Raw genomic sequence first — 22,552 nt, 5'->3', positions numbered from 1 at the left:
GCCTACAGAACAAACATCGGTTATAAAAACCCGATACTGATAATTCCCGATATTACATTTTATAGTGAATATCGGACATCCGTACTTTAAATATGATTTAAATTTAAATAGTTGTCACTTATTTAGTGTAAACATGCGTCATACTCAAAACCAGAATAGAGTTAGTATAGGGCTGTACAATTAATTAAAATATTATCAAAAGTGCAATATGATTGCACAAATTTTTGATGAAGGTAAAAAAAAAAACAGCATTATACTGAAGTACTGTAGTGCTGCTGAGATGCCCTCGCCTACTTAATATTGTACTCTAAATGTAAGAAAACATGTTTCTTTAATACTACAGACCAAACAAATGTCACATCATCAGAAAAAAAAATCAGTAAGAATTGATGTAGAAATGATCATTGCCACTAACTGTGAATCATATCAAAATATCTGTCAAATAACAGCACAGCACTGTGTACAGTATATAGGCACTCTTGCTACATAAGCTTGTTGAACTATAGTGCCCCCTGGTGACCATACAGGATAGCACTTTTATTAATCCTAAGGTATTTCAGAACAGTTTTTGTAATTAGACCATGCTTCTTCAAACCTTTTGTTACTTTTATTTTCCTTTGAGACTTTTTTCACCTTGAGACTTTTTTGTATCGTGTAACATTAGTAATTGAACAAACTGAAACCAGTAGTACTCTGATTGCTTTCTCTTCCACAAATCCATCCTTTTGCATGCTCACCATACTCTACTGCTTCTCACTGAAGAGGCTTAAGTCATAAAAACTGATTGGCATACAAACAGGTTTAAGAATACACATTAGTAGGGATTCTTTCTCATATACTCTATATGTTAAGCTTTGACATCTCACTAGCTGGAGAAAAACCTACCACACTAGCTGCCACAAAGCAGAAATACATCTAATTCATTACTTTCAGTACATGTTGTCAAATTCGACGTCCTCATTCTGCTGAGGTTCCTTAGCGTTTCACAATTTGTGTGTCTGAAAGAAAACGGTGGGGGAGGTGGAGAGTGTTTCTGGGATCCACTCCAACCCCCTGTGAATCTGAGCAGGATAAATAGCTACAGAAAATAGATGCTTGTGTGTGTAACGCTCTGCTTTTTACACTGGTGGTGGACAGGAGAGTGAGACAGCATTAAGTAACACTATGGGCCCAGGTTAGTAAATACCTGCTGAAGGCATAGAGTGTGTAGAGGGTATTCGACAGATCCCCTCCGCACCTTGGAACAGCTCGGTGACTCACCGTCTGTATTACTGCAGACACACAAGAGTAGATTCACTCCTCTCTGCGTCTCTCTGTCTCCCTCTATGTGGGTTTGAAAATGAGGCCTATTTCTATCATTTACACTTATAAAGAAAAAGAAAGAACATACAACAAGAAAAAAAACACCAGTGAACCACAGGTTTCACAGTGTCACACCAATCAGTACCAATTAGTACTGCAGGCCCGTAGCCAATCAGTATGAGTATAACGGTCCTCACCATGGCGATGACAGCAGCTCCCGCTCCTGCCAGTGCGCACACGAACAGATGGAAGGTCAAGTCCAGCTGTAACACACAACACAAGTGGATTGTGGATTTTTCAGCTGTCTCGATGCGGGTCACAAATCGTTGTATTTGACTTCAAATTATGTCTCCTCTTACCTCATTGGATTCACACATCTTGAAGAACTTCTCAGATCCTGTACACACCTTCCTCTCCTCAGAGATTGTAACGGCTCCTGATAAGCAGAAACATCAAAAACAGACTTTTTATTCTCTTTACCCATCCATACTTTGCTGATGAATATAGCGAAGAACCTCTGGATATGACTGAAAGAATCTCTGGATGTACTTCATTGAAACAGACAGATATTAATGCCTCACTGGTCTTGCACTGTTGGCCACTGGGAACTGCCCAGTATAACCACAGTGTGCTGCTGGTGCACTCACAGTGAAATTGTCACTAAATCCAAAACTTTATGAACAGAGTAATGATTCCCCATGCTGAATGTTTATTAGATACAGGCTGTACGACCAGTAGATGGCAGCACTGCAAGAGACTCTCTCGGTGTGTGTCTTTTGCTTTTATGTGGGCATCCTGGAGAACAACATGGTGGACAGAGCTGTGACCGCATCATTTGAAATAATACATAACCATTAGAATATCTGGTTGAGACGTAGTATGTATTGTATAAGGTCCCACGTGGTAAAAGTGAATCATTCTCAAGTGTAGGTGTTGTGAAAATTAAACATTATATTCTACATTACAAATTAATGTGGCTTATTTATCTGGTTATATTTGTTATCTCTCAATATCAGTGAGTCCTCTGTTGTACATTTTTGGACTTTTTAAAAACCCTTTTTGTTTATAATTGCTCTGTGAACGGCAGTTACTCCAACTTAAATTTTTGTGAATAAAGCGACATGGATCAGAGTGTGATTGTTGAAAAGTGCTTTCAGTGGTCAGTAGACTAGAAAAGCTCTATATAAGGGTCCAGGGCTGTATAATACTAATACTAATACTAACACTAATACTAATAATAATAATAATAATAATAATAATAATAATAATAATGTTATATAGTACAAAACATATGTCACAGCATGCTTCACAAGACAAAAAAAAGGTAATAATAAACAATAAAAAGGATATTAAAAGTGTATCAGCTTTTAACAATATACTAATAATAATAATATGGCAGTGAAGTAGTACAAACAGAAAAAGGGTGATAAAGTTAATATGTATATACAGTAAGACACATAAATATATACATGCATAAACACACAAATAGAAATACAGAATATAAATACACGCATGTACACATACAGTATGTGTGTATGTGTACACGTGCTTCATTACGGGTATGCACATAAATGTATATTGAACGGACCTTCTACAGAGGCTGCAGGTGGCCTTGCATGAAGTCCACCATGCTGAACCACCTTGTTTCTACAGTTTACCCAGTACTGGCTCTAGATTGGGCCTTTTGCGTTTGAAAGGCCCTGCGAGTTTCATGGCCACCGTAGTTTCTCCTACACACTTAACAGCACATTCTCATTCACAAGTTGTCAAATACAGATGCGAGCGGTGTTCAGTTGGTTACAATCTGTAACTTCACCAGTAGATGACCCTAAATCCCACACACTAGACCTTTAATGCCCGTTAGAAGCCCAGCAGCCAAATTCTGAACCAACTGTAGCCGTATAGTTGCTTCTGACAGCAATACAAGGAGTTGCAGTATTCTAGTCTGGAAAAAACAAATGCGTCTATGGCCTTTTGTCCATCGGTCATTCATCACCAATGGACAGAAAGGATTTTAATTTTAATTTAATTTTCTGTCATTTATCCACTAATAACATCTAGGTTAGCTCATCTGAATTAGCCATTGTGAGCAGGTGAGAGATTCTGGGTTCATTGTGGCACATGGCTCACTGTGGGCTTTCTACTGGTAATCTGGCAATTTTGCCGCACACACACAGGTTTTTTCCATCGTGTGTGCCAGTTTGGCATTTTGGTGAGTCTCCATCAACTTGCCTGCACTAAGCGGAGGGAGGATATGCACAGTGTGTGTTATACGGACAGTGTGAAAAACTTAAGGATTAAGAGGACCTTTTATTTCTTCACTGCCGCTATTTCAAGAGCAAGATGCAGACTGTAAAAGGCTGAACTGTGGATATTAAGAAAACCATTTCCACTTTAATAAAGCCCAAAGTGACGAAAAAGAGATTTTTCTTTTAAAATGTATAACTTACAGTTGTGATCTGAGCGATATCATCCAACACAGATCAATATGGGCAACGGCTCTCAGGCCACAGCAGCACAGTAGACAAATGGGTCTCCTCAAAAGCAGGTCAAAGTTCACCAAGCATGAAAGCCAAGGGAGATAGATGCTTCTGTCTGTCCTCTCCGTGCTGTTGAATTAAAGTGTAACTTGACTGCAACATAAAAAGCACTCTTTGTGCAGTCTGTGGCATATACAGGCTTCCCTTTTTTAAATTGTTTTTCAAGGATCTTTTCAGGACATTTTCCAGGAGTTCTCCTTGATAATACAGGACAGCAGGTGCTCACAAATGGTGGTCAGCCATAGGTGCTTATCGTTTATGGGTGTTCGCTTTCCTGGCGTGCTTGGCTATTCTCACAACAGCCGATTTTTCCGCTTTCCAAATAGACCTTTTTCACAACAGCCATTCAACATGAAATAGTCAGAGTAATCACAGGTGTTACCTGCTGCTGTGAGAAAGGTCTATTGACTGTAGCTTTCTAATCGTAACATTAATTTGACCACAGCACAGTCTAAAATATAATAAAAAAATTCCAGGACAACATAAATTATTTCCAGGATATTTGGTTATTTTAATCAATTTCCAGGTGTTTCCATGACTGGAAAACAAGACTAAATTTCCAGGTTTTCCAGAACATGTGGGAACCCTGATATAAGATTCTGTACCCCTTTTGTCAGAATTGTTTTTCTTATGCCAAACATACTGCAGGTAAAGACCATCAACTGATATAACTTGAAGACCATTACACAACATATTGCAGAGATGTTAAACTCAGATAGGACACACGCAGAGACGTTATGACGGCACATACCAAACTGACGCAGGTCCAGGCAGAGGTTGGCTCCCTCCACCAAGCTGGTGTTCTGACACATGGACCAAACGTTGAAGTACATGAAGACCGGCAGGCTGGTGAATGCCGTCACTCCGAGCCACACCAGGAAGAACAGGTAGGCGAGGAACATCAGCTGCAAACAGAGAGACAAGACACAGCGAGTGGCAGAGTGGATGATGAGTTATTTAACCTCCTTAAAAACACTTAGGTGTTCCAGACTGAAGACAAACAGGTGTGGCTTAATGACATTCACTCATTTATTTATACAAATTATGCAAAAATTACAAGGTTTCTTTGCTCACATTAACACCTGCAGTTTATAAATTAAATTTATGCCGTCTGTGATGCATTGAGTGTTATGCTAATTGTGTCAATTCTCTCTATCATTTCACACTGAGACATAAAAACACCTTCTATACAACTGACTACCCTTTCTCTGCTCCTCTATCTTTTGCCTTTTAGCTTTGCACAGACAGAGCTACAGATGTGAGGGGGAAAATGTCCTCAGCAGATGTGGACAATGCCTAATCTCTCTCTCTGTCTCCCTCCGCATGAATCAGACCTGACTAAGAGACATTTAAAATAAAATAAAATATTTCAGGGAATAACTGCTGAGAGATCTGTCAGACTGATGTATTGAGTATGGTCAGTCTTTGTTCCAAAATGTATCTACTTCTCAGAAACACTCTCCGTCCATGTTCGCTGAGCTGTCTAACATCATCACCATATAATATACTGTACAGTATATAGCAGTGGTTTTCAAACTGGGGTCTTTGAGTGGGGTCCCCAGCAAAAACAGGAATAGAGTATTTTTTTAGTCTTTATTACATTTTATCGAAACTGGAACAACAAGAAATACAATACAATACCATACAATACAATATGTGCAAAGATAGACATTAAAACCTAACCAGCTCCACTACTACTGTTAATATGTCACAGATTGTTGAGTGAATAAAATAAGTATTTATTAACTCGTAGCCACTCTGATGGAGCGTTGGTCATACATTAGCAACATCTGTTAATTTTGCTCACATTATGCATTTTTACAATGTCGACTACATCTGTAAAAAAAATAAACTTTTCACAATTGAAATATTATTCTAGAAGTCTTATTATGAGGCCATCTTAATAATAATGTGTTTTTATGAATGACAACGCAAAGGTATCACTTTATCAGGATGTAACGTTGGCCAGTAGATTTTTCCTGTGGAAATACCAAAACCAGCAATATGTATCATTTCCTAATACCTTCTGATGTCCCAACCCTCTCTGTGGATCTGAGCGACAAGCCTGTTAGTTCCTACTGTAAATGTAAATCTTTAAAAATGGTGCTCAAATATGTGTTTATGTTTGTTTTTGTTTTACGAATTTTTTTTCCTATAAGAGCTGTTACTGTAGTTTTTAGCAAATGTTACTAAAACTGAAGAAAATAGTACATTTGTCTGGGAATATTTTCAGCTGTGGAATAACCCACATTTGGTGCTCTGGAGAGTGTTTTTAATAGTGTTTAGACAACAACAGAGCTATATGACACAGAGGAATAAGATGATATTTGTTTGTAGGATCAAGCTATTGTTGGTTTTTGGTCTTTCCATGGTATTTGTTGACAAGAAGAAAAATATTATAAAATATAATACTACCCTCCTTTGACACCATAATAAATTATTGCCAACTACCTAAAAACATCTAGCTTCAAGTACTCTGAAAGTGTGACTATACAATTTAAAATGTCAGTATATTACATTAAATACAAAGATTTCTTACGAATGCAGTCAGGCAACGTCCGCAGGCAGTGATCTTAAACTCTCCATAAAGATCCCTAATGGCTCCAGTGGTGAAAAAGCCCTCCACCAGCAGCAGCACTCCAAACACAAAGAATCCAGCTGCAAGGCCGTAGATGATGTACTTCAGGATGTCGATACTGTGGAGAGAACACACACAACCACAGTGTCAGTGATTAATGACTATTTGTTTATTTACATACTAGACTGCATCTTGAGGTGTTACTTGGAGTTCACCCTGTGTAATTGCCATAAAAAAGTCAGAGATAATAAGCGAGGATGGAGGGCGAGCCTGGATGGAGGCAGTTGGGGCAGCAGGCGGGGCTACCAGACTACTTATGTTCAGATTACTTACTTTAACATTTGTCCAATTCCTTTCAAATTTATTTGCATGAGGGACTGAAAACTCAGTGTGCTTTGTGTTCATCACACAGGCCTTTGGATTGGGACATTTCTGACATTTGGAAAAAAACACATAACTATATATCTGAAAATGATGAGCTTTGTCATGATTATGACATATAGTAGTTAGACTAAAAAGACTAAAAAAGAAAAAAATGTATGGTGGCAAAATAGGCTTCCATATATATCTGAATTGGGTCAGTTTGAACAGTTTTTCTTTGAATCATCTTGCCTATTTTAGTCTTGATTTTTCAGAAATAGGCATAAGCACTGTAAGTATTTTGGGTAGACACATTCTCACTCACAAGTAGGGCTGTGTATTAGCAAGAATCTGGCAATACGATACGTATCACGATACAGGGGGTATGATTCAATATAGTGGTCAAGTAAGCAACAATAAATATGCAATTTATATATAGAAATAAAGCTAAGAGAGCAGTTAATGTTGTTGTTATAATGGTAACATTTAGGAAAGGATTATAAGTTAACACATAAAACATCAATAACATAACGTACTCAATATAACTATAAAGAAATTATTTACTTATGGTTTCACATGTGACATGAACAGCAGTCTCCTGGGGTATTCCGTCCATCAACCCCACTACCTCCCTATGCATACTTCATGGCTCTTTATACTACATCACCTGAATTTGAATATTTTGAAGTAGAAGGACACTGACCAAGCGGCAGAAATTGACGACTTGGGAGTGAGAATGGGTTGTTTGGGTCTAAACCGTCAAAGAGATTTATTAAGTCAAACATTTGAAAAGATATGAGAAATAAGTGTCTGATTCAGCTGGCTCAGTGGTGCATTAAATTGTAATGTTTAAAGTGTACATGCATGATGTCTGCTTTCTGACAAAATCAATGCTTGAAACTAGAGATTGAGACCTTAAAGTAGCTAATAAATCAAGTGACAAGTAGTAATTTTTTCATAGACGTCCATACAATTTTTTGTTGTTGTTGCAACCAGTGGAGTCACCCCCTGCTGGCCATTAGAAAGAATGCAGGTTTAACCCCCTTTCAGAGCCTGAATCTTCGTCCACGGTCCTTTAATATTGAAAATGAAAATGAAGGTAAATCAAGTCACTCACATGGTGAAGACATCCAGGGTTTCTCCCGGGGCTCTGATGACTTCAAAGTAGTTCTGGAGAATGGTGACGGTGCCGCTTAAAGCCTCGTGGCCACACCCACAGAACAAGGCCACGCCCATGTAGAGGAGGATAGTGGCGATGAGAGAGGCCCAGGGCAGGCTGCCTACACATCGCTCACAGCACTCCTTACAGCCTAAATGTACACAAAGAGACAGAGCATCTTTAACATATTCAACAGGATGATAACAGCAGAATGCTTATACGTACTATTCAGATAATTCAGAATGCTGATGGAGAAGTGTATACACAATGGTAATGATGATATGAAACATGTACAAGTTAGGCACAGCTCAGAGAAGTGGCTTACTTTCCAGGAACGTGCCAACATTCTTATAGCTTAGTTTAGCTTCAAGAATAAAAGCAGGGGAAATTTCTAGCATAGCTCCTGTACCTTCCTACAGCTCCCCAGGCTGTTTCAATTACACCGTGGGGCAATCAAAGAGGTGAGGCAAGAAGGCTGGTGAGAACAGTACTTTCCATCATTTCATGGAGGAATTAGTCCCTTTTTAACTGTCGACAGCTTGTTCTGTAGTTTAAACCAGGGCAACTGAGACACAACTTTTTTTAAATACTTCTCTTGTAAATTTTTTGTGCTGCAAGCACCACAAACAAAATTCCATTCACTCCAACTATATTAGGATGGAGGCAGGATATCAAAACCCGGTCACATAAAACCAAACCTCAGCTAGAGGGCCTGGTCAGTGGCCCTGCGGTTTAAACTATTACGCTGTAGGTACCCCTCTAGCATATGTTTCGATATACCGTTGAAGTCTGGTGATGTAGTATAAGAGCAAGAAAGTCCCTGTATATGGATGAGATAGGATGGTAGACTCAGGAGACTGCTGATCGTGTCTCGTGTGAAACCAAAAGTAAACGTTGACTTCGTTATAGTTACATAGGCTACATAAGTTACCTCATGTAACGTATTACTTTAGGTTTGTTATTTAACTTATGAGCTTTTCCTAAACCTAGCCATGTATTTTAGTGCTTAAACCTAACCAAATTGCGACTGTTTCACAATGTTAAAGCTTAATTTTGAAAGTCTAACCGAACATTTATTATTGCTAACCTGACTACTGAGCCCTGCATTTCCAGAAATTACCCTTGAGCGGTACCTAGAGCATCATATTTTAAGGCATAGGGGCACTGGCCAAGCTGCCATATTTGACGAGTTGGGAGTTGGGAGAATGTGTTGGCTTGATACTGATAAAGGTAAAATGTGTTTTTCATTTGAGTGAACTGACCCTTTATCTTGTAAAGTGCACTCTGTGAGAGGACTACTTTCATAACTTACATGATTAGGAGAGAAGAAAAAATATTCTCAGTTACAGAAATATTAGCAGTTTTGATGGGGCATATCCAAAGCATCTTTACATTATTAGAAAGCTACACAGACAAACATAAATCCTTCTACTGTACACAGAGACTTTATACAGTTTCTACCAACACACTTTACAGCACTTTAAAAGCATCCCGGGCAGGAGACATTAGTGGAATTACAATAGAGCATGTATTGTATAAGAATGCATTGTGACGGAGCTGATTTCAATCATATAAACCTGCCGGCTACTTGGAGATAAATCTAGATGGACCAGATCCTTAATTGCTAATGCGATCTTTCAGTGTCTGCCAGTCAGTGCTGGTGAAGATTTACTTGTGATCGCTCTGTCTATTTCTCTGCCATCCTCCCGTGTCGATGTGCTTAATTAGAGTTCTTCACCTGCCATGTTACATAATTGTGCAGTGGCTGTGAATGATGCACCAACAATTCAGGCATTTCAAAATGACTCACTTGTGTGGCCGCCTTTGTGACTGTGATTTACTGTAGTTGCTGCCAGATAAAGGCTAATCTCTCCTCTTTTAGAATAGACCACGGTGAAGAGGACAGAGAACAGCCCACATGTCCGCGTTCATGTCAATGTGTTCCCCTTGAAAACACGTCAACGTTAATGTCCTCTTCAGGTATAGAAAGGTTTTCCTCCTGCACTTCCACTATTGAACATAAACACACCTTTACATTATGTCTCCAGTACAACTAGAACAGTGCAAATAGGTAAATAAGTAGATTTAATGTGTTTAACTGATCAGTCTCGCAGACAAGCATATGCAGGAGAGAATTAGAGTAAATGTTGAGGGCAGGGTTGAGGTCATTGGGTTTAATCAAGCAGCAAGCACTACATGTGCCTGGCAAAATCTCTGTGGATGTGTCTGAAATTAAAGTGCTTCTAGATGCGACCAAAATCTCTTAACTGTTTTGAAATGTATTCAAAAAAATCCCAACTTTTAGAACAAAAATACACAGTAATAGTTTTCCACAAGAAGAGGTGTATTTTGGGACTTCTTTTCTTGAACGACAGGTGTGTCTGCCTATCACAGCCAGTTGTGATCTCTACTGCTGCTCACCAAGCTCCATCCAGCACTTGCCTATGCAGGAATTATAATAATCATAACAATAATAATGATATCAGAAGCTTTCAATTCAAAAGTCTCTATTTTGAACACATAGGCCTACACACACACAGTCTTCAAATTAAGCACACAGTCAGCCTCACTGACTCACTGAAGCCTACATGCAGACCGAGCTGCAATCCTACAGAAAGCCAGAGAAAGATAAAGAGAATCACACACACACACTGCCTCCCTCCTTCACCTCCCTGTTGCACAGAAAGGGGTTTGTGTGTGTGTGTGTGTGTGAGTCATCGTGCTGCTCAGGTTTAATTGACCAGCCTTGTTGCCATGCCAACAGGGGTGTGGCAGGAGCCTGCTGACCCACTTTGCCTGTAGCGTTGTCATGGCAACAGCGCGGCTCTGTGAGCGTTACAGTCACACTAATGCACATTTTCACACACACAGCGATGAGAGTACACACCCGCTCTCAGACAGTGTCCATTTGCAAAGACACAAAGTCTGCTCTCTTAGTTATTGTCTCCGCTTTTGGAAACCATCAATGTACAATTTCAGTGCGTTTCTCCACAAAATATGAGACAATAACGGAGGAACATAAATCTCCGCTGTGCCCAGTGGGATGTTATTATTTTGCACTCACTGACTCCATTTAATAAAATGCTCACCGCTAGTGTGCTACATGCTAATTCTGGTTCTTCATGCACAAATCTGTGTAATCCATAACCATATGTCCCTCACTTTTACACATAAAGAATAAGATTCTGAGGCAGATGGACTGGCATAGAGAGGAGAAGTGTGATATAAATGTGTTATGAGCATGTGTGAAGGTGTTTCTGAGAAAGCGTTTTTTTATGCATTGTGTTTAGTGTCTTGGGTCTAAATATTTCCATATCTGCATGTGCATGACGATGCAGTTGTGTTTCTGACTGTGTGTGTGTGTGTGTGTGTGTGTGTGTGTGTGTGTCCTGAATTGCTGCCATGTTATAATCCTCGTCATATTTCCATATTTAGGCTTTGAATGCAGAAAAGACCCAGTGACCTGGTAAAAACTGGGACAGGCTAAACAAAACTGTATACTGTATAACTGTATACAGGGTCTATATGAGTGTGTGGCTGTTTTCTTTGTTTAAGATGAGGTGAATTTTTTCAGACGTGATGTGACAACAAGCATCGACTTTCTCTCTCTCATTTTCGTCTGCAGCATCGTCACCACAGTAATGCCTCCCTGCATCTTTATAAAAGGTTGGTGGACAGTGAAAACAATAGGAACAACGAAAGTCCATGACTTTACTGTTGTATCCCTGGCAATGTCTGATATGTTGTACGTTATAGATATTTGAATTTAAATGTTGTCAATAGGCCAAACCAAACAGTATACATAGTTGTATATAAAACAAAATGACATGATCATAACTAAACAAGTAATCATTATAGAAGAACAGAAAGTGAGTGGGAAGCTTTAAGACAGTTCAGAATTTTTTTTAATTTGTGACAAATGTTAATTGTAAATTTCGTTATATTTCTAAATAAAACCGTCACTGGTAAATATTCAACCTGGGAACACCCCAATGCATATAATACACACACGCCAGAGTGGCAGTGTCCCGTTTTCAACACGTTCTCATTTCACGGTCAAGTTAGCAATAATACATGCAACTTATGGTTACACTTTCAAAATAAAGCTTGATTACGTTGGTTAGGTTTGGTTAGGTTTAGTTAAAGATCAACTTAGAGAAACATGACACTGGATCAGTGGATCTATTGCACACTTTGGACTGGGCTTAAATATTCAGTAAAATAAGACTTAAAGATAAAAGATGACATATTATTGTGGGGAAAAAAGCTGAAGATTTGAATAAATACGTTTTTACAATGTGTTTAGCAACATTATTAGTTATTGTTAATTTGTTCATTCATTTTATGCTTTTTTTCTAGATAAATCTAGATCTTTTTGACCTCCTGACAAACTGTTACATGAATGAGATGTTTAGCTTATGTAACAACATAAAATACATCTTTTATATATTCTATACTTCTATATTAACATTTGTATTTGTCTTGTTTTAATTTTTTTTTTTTTTTTTTTACACGTGTTTAACATTTAGGAGGCAGAAATAAATATAATATTAACAAGTAGTATGTCAGTGTATAATCATCTGCAAGTAAGAATAATTTTTGTTACCTCTGAATAAGACATTTTTTATCTTTAGAGGGAGCGAGTCCTCTTCCACAGAGTCGGCCATGTTGAACCACCATGTTTTTACAGTAGCCCTGTAGTACAGACAAGCCAAACACTGGCTACAGATGGGGCCTTTTGTGTTTTTCTTGGCCACCGTAGTTTCTTCTACATGCTTGGAATGGGAGGGTGAGGCGAGGGGGTTGCAGTCGGCAACTACACTGTTAGATGCCACTAAATCCAACACACTGCACCTTTATTGTGAGTGTCCTGGATCAAGAACTTCCCGAAATCAATTCCTGGTGCTTTATATGCAGATGACATTCAACTTGCTAATGTCCATCAGCCTTTTTGTCTTCTTTTTGATATTAGATTTTAAAGGATGATTTATCACTCTTAATCTAGTACCCTCACCACCAGGACAAAACTAAAACTAAGAACATCCAAATACAATCAGCAATAATCTGATGAATTTTACTGAGTACATGAACATGGATGACTTCTTTAGATTTGAATCATCCACTGACCTTTGCTCTAGCTGCATCTATAGGAACGAATCATCAGAATGAACGTGCTGTTTGTGATCATTGTGTGTTATCTGGCAGTGGTTCACACACAGTCCTTTTTGAGCTGTCCAAACTCAAACACACATTCACACTTTCCACACTAAGTCTTGGTGCTCATTAGGCAGCAATTTGGACAGCCCTGTCTAGCCTAATTGTCTAACAGACAACATAGCGGCTGAATGTGTTTTTGTGTGTGTCTGGATCACTGTGTCTTAGCTCTGAGAGAGGATTACTGAGGTCTCTCACACAGACACACGTACAAGGAAAGTGAGTGAGAGAGAGACAGAAAGAGGGAGAGAGAGAGAGAGAGAGAGACACTGGCCTGAAGATGCACTCAAGAATCAAAGCCCTGTTCTAATGGAAAATGACAAGTTCAGCCCCACTGCACCATTTAGAGTGAGATGCAGTCAGCACGGTATAACCCAGAAAAATGTAAATATACATTATGTACACTGAAAGGAATCAAACTTCATCTGCAGGTCAAATTTATCTTCAGACTGGGATTCAAAAAACAAGGTGATACCTCTGATTTGCTCAAGTCTGAAGTGGATTTACAGAAGGCCCTTTTTCATATGGATTATATGGATATGTTGACACACACACACACACAGAGTTACTGGTGGTAGCCTTTACTGGCATGGCCTCCTGAAATGATTCTCCTAGCTGCCAATCAAATTGTCTGTTCATCCACAAATTCCTCATCATTCCCATCTCTCTGTCCAACACTCGCTTACAGAATCTAAGAATAAAGCCTCAATTTTAAGTCCTCATGTGAGTTTGACATACCAAGATTCGTAAAGATCACTGGGCGGCTTTGGCTCAGCAGGCAGAAACGGGTCTTCGCCCCAGGTAGGGTTCGTTGGTTCGAATCCGCCGGCTCCTCCTGCCCAACGTGTCGAAGATCGCTTGAGCAAAGATACTGAACCCCAGCATTTGGCTCCGCGATGCCGGATTAGCATCGCTGGGTGTGAATGTGTGTGAAAAGGGCTGAATGTGGCAGTAGGGTGCTAAAGAGCGTGCTTTGAGTGCGGTCGGGAAGACTAGAAAGGTGCTATAGCAAGTACAGTGTCCATTTAGCATTAGCCATGTCAGGACATTTACTTAAGATTGCTATAGCAAATATTAATGGTGTGTCTGATATGTTTGTTTCCCACGATAAAAAATCGCTTAGAAGAGGTAATCTACCTGACCTCATTAAAACTTTTTCCAAGGATATCTCTGAATATGCAAAAGTTTTTTCTGCTGGACACAAGATGTCTCCTACTTCGATGCCTTGTTATTGTTCAAAAGCTCTGCTCATACTGGTAGCATCATCTCAAACATCACACTGTTGTGCAACAAGAAAGCACGTGATTTCGGACTGGAGGGGGGGGGCCTTAAATGCGACGTAAACATTACAAACAGACCTCTATCTGGGCTAATCACTATTAGCAGAATAGTCACTGAATGCCATAAACGAATACTCAATAATATACAGGATGCTTTTTTTTAACTTGCCAAAATTTTTTTTGGGTATTGAATAGTAGTGCGAAAAAGTATTACAATGCATTTGTTTTGTAATCTATTACTGGCTACGACGTATCTGCAAGGCCTTTCTGGGCACTTTCATTAGTGCGTCCATGGACCAGACCGATTTGTGACATAAGAATCGCTGGAAGGCGTTCCTCACCAGCCTGTCAAAAGAGAGATTATAGCTCTAATTTGCGTTTCAGGGCTCCCACAATGGCTGGAGGGCAAAAAGTAGGATAATGTAGGTACATTTTTCCTCTTTTTTTCTGTTACAATGAAAAGATACTGCCACGACTGCTGATACGCTGGCAAGAAAGGGCTGTTCCGCTAACAGCACAGGCATCTGTGTGGACGTATCAAGAGTTATGGTAATGCACGAGAGAGAGGATACAGAGGGCAGCAGTAAAGGGGAGGGAAGGAGGCGAGGGAAGCCAGTTGAGACCAATCACGTTCCGAGTGATGGATGGGCGCCTCGTGCAGACAGGGGCACCAGCACGGTACCGCAGGCAGGCTGTAAACAGGGGGGAGATGTATGTGTCAATCATTAAACAGCTTGATGTTGTGAAAGGTTTACATCTCATTAGAATGGCCATGTACCTGAACATGCTCTTACCCTACTAAAAGAAATTGCCAGTAATAATTAGGCCTGCATTTAAAGGTAAACTGGGGTACATTTGTTAGAGGGTAGGGTTAAAAACAATCTGGGATATTTTCCCAGCTATTCAAAAAACGCCAATAATTACGGCAGTAGATTGTAAAACACAACAAGTTCAACAACTGGGCATTCACAGTTGAATCTGAAAAAAGCTACCTGGAAATACATTCATTTCAACATTCAAATCATTAAAAAACACCAATAATTTCCAGATGGACTATGTAGGTTTCCCTGATCGGGAGAGGTTAAAACAAAAATCACAACCCTGGCCTGTTGTTAATACTTCCAATATACAGATCATATGAAATAACCTATTTAGTCATTTTTGTGTTGCCTGGCTTGAGTCAGAACTCTCATAAACCCGATGCTACAAAGTGTCCATTTAAAGCTCGCACCAAGCAGTTTTTTAAAACGTGACTCACAAAAGAAGACTCATTCTGTACTGAAATGGGAGCTGCAAAAGGTAGAAAGAAAGAATGTAAAGGTACAGATTTTAATGTATTTTGACTCTGGAATAGGATTTAGTAGGCCATTAACTTAAAGTGTTGCAGATTGACACCATGTATACTATACATTCTCACCTTCTTAGCTGATAGGACATGGAGAACACCGAACAAAACCGCTAAGTCCTATAATGAAAGGCCTAATCTAGACCAGTTTTGGTTTGCCTGTTCTTTTTATCTTTATTTTTGCTATCTCCCTTTGATACAAAACAAGTATATTTGTGGTTACTCTTAGATCATCACAGGGGCACTGAAACAGCTCTTTCACCCAACTAAACACCACCAGGGCATTAAAACACAACAGGAAAGCTGCCATTTAGCTAACAGTTCATTTGCTATATATTCTTCAGTGAAAGGAATAGAATTTATGCCTCTTTGCATTAAAGTCTCTTTTTCTTTTCATCGAAATGTGTAAACGGAGAATGTTGAACACTCCCTCCTTGAGCTAAACAAGCACAGGACGAGCGACTGTAGGTGATGTCATCCATCAACGCTACGTTGTTAGCGGCTCCACAACACGGTGAAAAACTGGAATCACTGCCAGGACTCTCATGACAGCAGCCCTTCATAACAGAAGGTTATCTCAGGTACACTTTCAAATAGAGCAGGTCTAGGGACCGAATCTTTTAACATTTACAGAGACCCCACAGTACACAATGAGCAAAGCAACTGGCGGACGCCCTCCCCTATCACTGTAAAAGTGAATTTTCCTCGATTCGGACTACTTCAAATACTACATATGTGCCAGCAAGCTCACATGCTGATTTACCACAACATAATTTGGTCACTAAACAACCTATAACCATTTGGGCTTGTGACAATGTGGCGTTATGTTTCTCGTATATTGATGAATAATTCAAAGGAAGAGTAAGCGGTCTAAAAAAAAAAAATTTAACTAAAAGAGCCACTGTACGGCAGCAATTGGGTCAGCCACAACTTCCTCCCTGAGATAAATGTTTCTATCCAACCTCCCAGCCTTACATAGAAACAATGGCTTATACTCACTTCTTGCCTTTGGAATATTTTAGAAAAACAGCTCTCCAAAGAATATTTGGTTTCCTTTAGCCTTTCAAATAGTGGCGCCTAAAAATGCTGTATATGACATCTTCATGCCACAAAGGTGACATTCTGACCTGCAGGGTGCTCATTGGGAGCGTTCAATCATGCGAAAAAGGTTTTTCTCAGGAGCATGAATGTGCTCAATCTGGGCCCATTATCTTTGATTTTAAAGTAGAAATTTTGCCCAGATTTTGATGCAAGAAATTTCATTGGCAGTTTGGCCCCAGGAAACTGGCTGATATCTTGGTTGCGACCAAACCAACTAGCAGCAGTACACTAATATGGGTGACGAGGAACCTTTCCACCCACTATGGGTCAGCAAATACAGGCCCCCATTAGCCAGGGGCCCCATTCACAGTGGTTGTAAATGCGATACACTCACAGCAGCAGAATTGACTTGGTGTTAAGCTGGTTTTCATTTCTTGTGTCAGCTGGAAGGTAATGAAAATTACTTACAGGGGGGGGGGGGGGGGGGGGGGGGGGGGGGGGTGAGGAGAAAAGGAGAATTGGCTTCCTCCTCTGCCTTCTTTCCCTCTTCCAGTATCCTGCTTTCTCTCCATCTCCCAATCCTCTCTCCACTCACAACCACTGGTTTGGCCTGCTCCAATTTGTAATCGACTATTCCTCTGTCCATTAAGTCCTCTTCCTATTAGCCGGTTCATAATAATGGAAATGGACTTAGGCCAGGCAAATACATAAAGGTTCCACTTTCAGTTATATGGACTTCTGTCAATACTCCCATTGACTTTTACAATAAAATTAGAAATGAATTATTCAAATTGTCCTGCGCGCCAATTAAACAACTAGTTCATTCAACTTAAAACAATTGTTGAAACTGGATCTACGTCGAAGATTTTAAGTAAAATACATTCCATTTTGCCTTGATTCATTTTTAAATGACACTGACTTAATTTTGGTCATTTCTATTTGCTACAATGAAAACAAAATACGTTGCTTAAAAAGGTAACTACATCAGAAATATTATTTGCTCAACCTAGAAAACTACAGCTTAGTGTTACTTAAAATACTAGTAAAAAAGCTGCCTTAATCAAAGGAGTCTTTTTTAACTTAACAAAATTTTAGTTTGGGTGAAATTTTCAGTCGTAATCCGTTTTCAACAATTTGTGTTGCTACTTATTGCATTACAGTAACTAAATACATACTATAATCCCCTTCTTACTTTTTCCTGGAAAAGTTCTTCATCAATGTTCTTAAATTCTAACACACATTTAATAGTTATAACGAGCTGAGTCAATCTCAGGAAAAACATCTTCAGGGTGTGAACACCCAGGAACAAGCAGGGTCTTTCCTAAGGAAAAGTTCTTGGAATACACATGGTAAATGGTAAAATGACCTGTACTGCTATAGCGCCTTTTCTAGGTCTTCCGACCCCCCTCCACAAAGCGCTTTTACACTATGTGCCACATTCACCTTTCACACAGTGATGGCAAAGTCCATCGAACAGAAACTAACTCATTCATACAACATTCACACACCGATGCTATGCATCAGGCAGCAATTTGCGGGTTTCAGCTATCTTGCCTCAAGGATACTTCGGGCACGTGGCCAGGGAGGCAGCCGGGGATCCAAACCAAACAACCTATCTGATTGACCGCTCTGCCTCTTGGAGCACAGCCCCCCGCATGGGAAGTGGATGTGTTTCATTCCCTCCCTGCTTTGACTGAACTAAATCCAACAATAACTGTTTTGAGCCATGAACTGTGATGGGCACCCTGGTTTGAAATAGATGGGGGAGAATTAGACAGGGTCTCTAAAGGACCGTTTCTTTACTCCGTAGTGCTACAAACTCAACCTTGACCCAAACAAACAGGAAAACCAAAGAACAAAAAGACGGATCAAACAAATGCAGAGCACTCAGACTGGCACAGGTTTCTTAGTGCTTTGTTTGTTGTTTCTGGGTTTCTTGAAGTACTTCTGATTGGTTTTTGGTTTGTTGTTAATTTTTTGTCAGTGGGAGGGGCATGCAATTGATGTCCCAGTAATCACATTGCTTTCTTCTGGAGCTTCCAGGGCCGCGCCTCTCTTGCCTGAATAGCATAGGTGTAGGTGTGGTCTCCCAGCCTCGATGGACAGGCAGGGACTGGTAGGTGCACCAGGTGAGAGGAGAAGCAAATTTTCGGTGATCAGGGAGTTGAGCCATTCACTCACAGCATCGGTAAGAGACAAGCAGTGTGACAGGAAATTGGTTGGGGAAGAGTGGACTTGGGGTGGTGTAGGGTTTTAGGGCGTTAGGAATAAGACTTGCAGGACGAAGCCTGGTTGTGTGTTCAATCAGAAGGAGAGGAGAGGAGCCGGTAGCTTGTGTGAGCTTGCCGAGTTTAAGGTTAAGATGGTGATTTAGAAGTTAAAAAGTCATGTTGATTTAAATGTAAGTTAAAGTCTGATAATGGTTGATCATATGGGTTAAGTGAGTAAAAAATGTGGTGTGTAAGAAAGTAGTCAAGCTAAGAAAAGGTTAATTTGGTCATAACATGTGGATTTATTTGCTTATCTGAAAGAGGTAAAAGCCTGTCTAGAGATGAGGTTAAAGATCATCATTAAAAGCAGTGCCTTGTAAAAGTGTATTTAGTTTTATTTTAGGTAATTGTTTAAAATTGTAAATGGTTTACGTAATTTTTTGAGATTTTTTTTGCTTTAGGTAGATAAAAAGTTACAGGTATGTTGCAGTTTGGGAGTTAATGAGTGATGCATTAAGGTTTCTATGGTTGTTGCTCAAAGACGTTTTGGTTTCGCTGTGCGTGTAGAGAGGTTTTCACCTCGTTATTGCGGGGGCCTTCCCCCTCGCCTCCCCCGCGAGGCTTTCAGACCTAAAGGAAAAAGATGAAGAAGTTCTCTTGGTCATTTGCAGTGAAATTCCATAAAAAAAATGTCTTCTGAAGCAAGCTGCTTTTTCAGAGTGGGGGGTAAGTGCTAACTGCACGTCAAACCTCACAAACGTGAGGGCCACTGGACAGCGTCGTTTGTTTTTTCATTGTGATGGATTACACTAAATGTAATCTAATTGATTTTCATACTGTTGAGAAATTAATGGAAACTGATGCCTGTCTAAAAGATAGGACAAACACATTCTGAGCATGAGTTGATAAATTATGAGCAGCAGTGTAAATCTTCACAGAAATTTTCGATAATTAGAAAGTAACTAAATTCAAAGGAACTTTTCAGTAAAGTTCTGCATACATCAGGTGAGTGACGTCTGGGTTCACCTGTATCAGTTGTGTCTTCCTCCAAACAGAAAAGAGGCTATTAGTCTTACTTTACTGAAAATCAGTTCATGTAAAATGTGTAAGAAGCAAATGCCATTAAAACTATAACAGTTATAAGCCCTGCGAGGTCACTTTAGCTAGTGTCTAAATGATTTTGGCAGTGAAATAGGTTCACATAAAGACGATTATCTGTCATAAAAACATCAACAGTGCTGAATCTAAACTACAGATTAGCACTCGCGGTATTCATTGATAATGACATGAAAAGAAGTAAACCGGAGACTTCCAATTGACCCAAAAGTTGCACATGAACAAACAAGCAGCCCAGGATCCAGATAAAGAACCTGCCGTTCCAATTAAGCCCCACAAATCTCTAAAAGCAGGACTAAGTCCTCAGCAGGATGACCTGCTACAGAAAATTCAGATCAAAACCTCTGTCTCTGCTACACTTCCTCTTCAGATCAGAGAACATGAAACGTTACTGATCCCTGTGGAGTGGTGTGTGGGTTTTTTTTTTTTTTTTTTCTTTCTTTTTTCTTCTGCAAGTTCTAAAAGGATGCAGTAAATACACATGCATAGGAAATTCTATGTAAAGATGGTGCAGCTGATGAAGTTTTTGAGACAAAGTTCCACTAATCATGTAACTGAGATTCATACACTCTAAAAGCCCTTTGGACTGGATTTATTTCTCTTGGGCAGGTTAGGTGATATTAACAATAACTGGTCAGTGATTTGCATTTGGAGGGGTCATTTTCACCCCTACCCAAGTAATAATTACCCCATGCAGAGGCTTCCTTTTGTTTTAAAGTGGATGTGTTTTACGTGCTAAAAGCTGCCCAAATAAAGTCAAAAGCTTTTGCTAACATGGAGGCCTATTTGGAAAAGTATGACCAACAACGAAGAGCTCTTATTTCAGAGGTGATTACACACTACTGAAAACATAGCTATGAATATTATATTCCATTTCTGACAACTGATCCTCCTAAATGTTACACACTGGACCTCTAACACATTTTTATTATGAAATTGGACTTGGCTAGACGGCTGGACTGATATTATTTTCTAATGATGGAACCCTAATGTTACATTTTGTTTGCAATTCACACACCATCAGTCATCTGCTTGGCCATGTTCAGCAAAGAAACAGCCAGTTACTCTAAAATGTCAGTGCCCGACCTTGAATTAAACTGACTTAAGACCTAAGTCTAACTGCTGACAGACAAATTGACAGTGCATTCAAGCATTAAAATTCAATATCAATCAATACAATATATATTAATATCTTAACGGTAATATATCAAATCCATATACATCGTACGTCTACCAGCCGCTCTGCAGCTCTCTGCCCTGCCTTATAGATTCACATTTTCCTCCATCTCTCATTTTCTCCTGTCCTGCCACATTTTATCACAAAACACACGCCTGTATTTTGTCAGCTGTGTGAATCCCATTTATTAAAGAAGAGGAAGAGAGACTGGGAGGCCGGTGACAGTGAAATTAAACAAGGATGTATTAAAAAAAAAAAGCCATGAAGATGGAAAGAATGACAGGGATGTGGGATGGGAACTAGTTGAACAGATGGAGTGGGATGATACCAAGAAATAAAAAAATAATTAAAATCATGTTTGTTTGAAACATCATTCCTCCACATTTGGCTTTCTGATTGGCTAAAACGGCTTCCTTCCACAGAAAACACATGAACCCGCCTGTCACACACCAGAAGACAATTTCATAACGATGTTACCATAGATACAGTGTTAATGTGGTAAATGCAAACTATCATTTATTTTTCATCAAGAATGTGGCCGTCGCCATTTATTTTCGTAATGTGTGCAAACAGCAGCATTTATGTCTGATTTCAGACTGAAGATGCCATAAAGAAAATGGACACGCCCATTTTTACCGACAACAACAATAAAATGGGAGGATGTGATGGAGGGAAAAAAAAACACATGAATACGCTTTTTGAAAACACAGTGAGAGAATATCTGTGATTAAAATGGGATGCGTATAGGTAAAGGATGGATGGAGGAAAAGAGAAGGTGAAAAAAGGCTGGGAATGAGGGAGGGAACTGGCAGAGTGAGATGGAGGTGAGCGAGAGATGAGTCAAAATAGAGGTTTAGGGACAGAGAAATGGGAGACAGACACCTGCAGAGGCAAAGAAACAGACTGATGGACTCAGAAAATCAATTTTGAAGTCAAAATGACTGATGGAAAAAAAATCCAGAGAGAGAGAAAATGGAGGGAAAGGGTAGGAAGCAACACACATAGCAGGGGAAAAAAGGGACACATGCAGAGAGCGAGGGAGAGAGGAGAGGAAAAGGCGTTCAGACAAGCGTGAAGCATCAACAATGGAGGCTAACAAAGAAAATCCCAATGGAGGAATCAATCACTGCTCCACTTATCCCTCCTCCCTCTGATTTTTGGTCTTTATTCCAAGGTTTTGCCCCACACTCCCCTTCTTCTAACACCCCCTTCTACCCCCCCCTACCCCCC

At 39.7% G+C, this 22,552-nt stretch overlaps 1 protein-coding gene across 1 annotated transcript in view; it reads right to left on the bottom strand.

Moving 5' to 3' along the window:
- LOC118326501 (neuronal membrane glycoprotein M6-a-like) overlaps positions 1 to 22,552 on the bottom strand; it is a 35,045-nt gene that overhangs the window by 5,344 nt on the left and 7,149 nt on the right. The window contains exons 2-6 of the mRNA XM_035659502.1: positions 7,898 to 8,090; positions 6,382 to 6,538; positions 4,594 to 4,747; positions 1,662 to 1,738; positions 1,500 to 1,565 (exon numbers count right to left, since the gene is read on the bottom strand). Of these exons, the coding sequence (XP_035515395.1) occupies positions 1,500 to 1,565; positions 1,662 to 1,738; positions 4,594 to 4,747; positions 6,382 to 6,538; positions 7,898 to 8,090 (647 nt within the window). The remainder of the gene's footprint in view (positions 1 to 1,499; positions 1,566 to 1,661; positions 1,739 to 4,593; positions 4,748 to 6,381; positions 6,539 to 7,897; positions 8,091 to 22,552) is intronic.

Source organism: Morone saxatilis, unplaced genomic scaffold, assembly GCF_004916995.1.
Source record: "Morone saxatilis isolate NCDOM2014 unplaced genomic scaffold, NCSU_SB_2.0 Contig17, whole genome shotgun sequence".
Taxonomy (NCBI): Eukaryota; Metazoa; Chordata; class Actinopteri; family Moronidae; genus Morone; species Morone saxatilis.
This window is presented reverse-complemented; position numbering and strand designations above follow the sequence as displayed.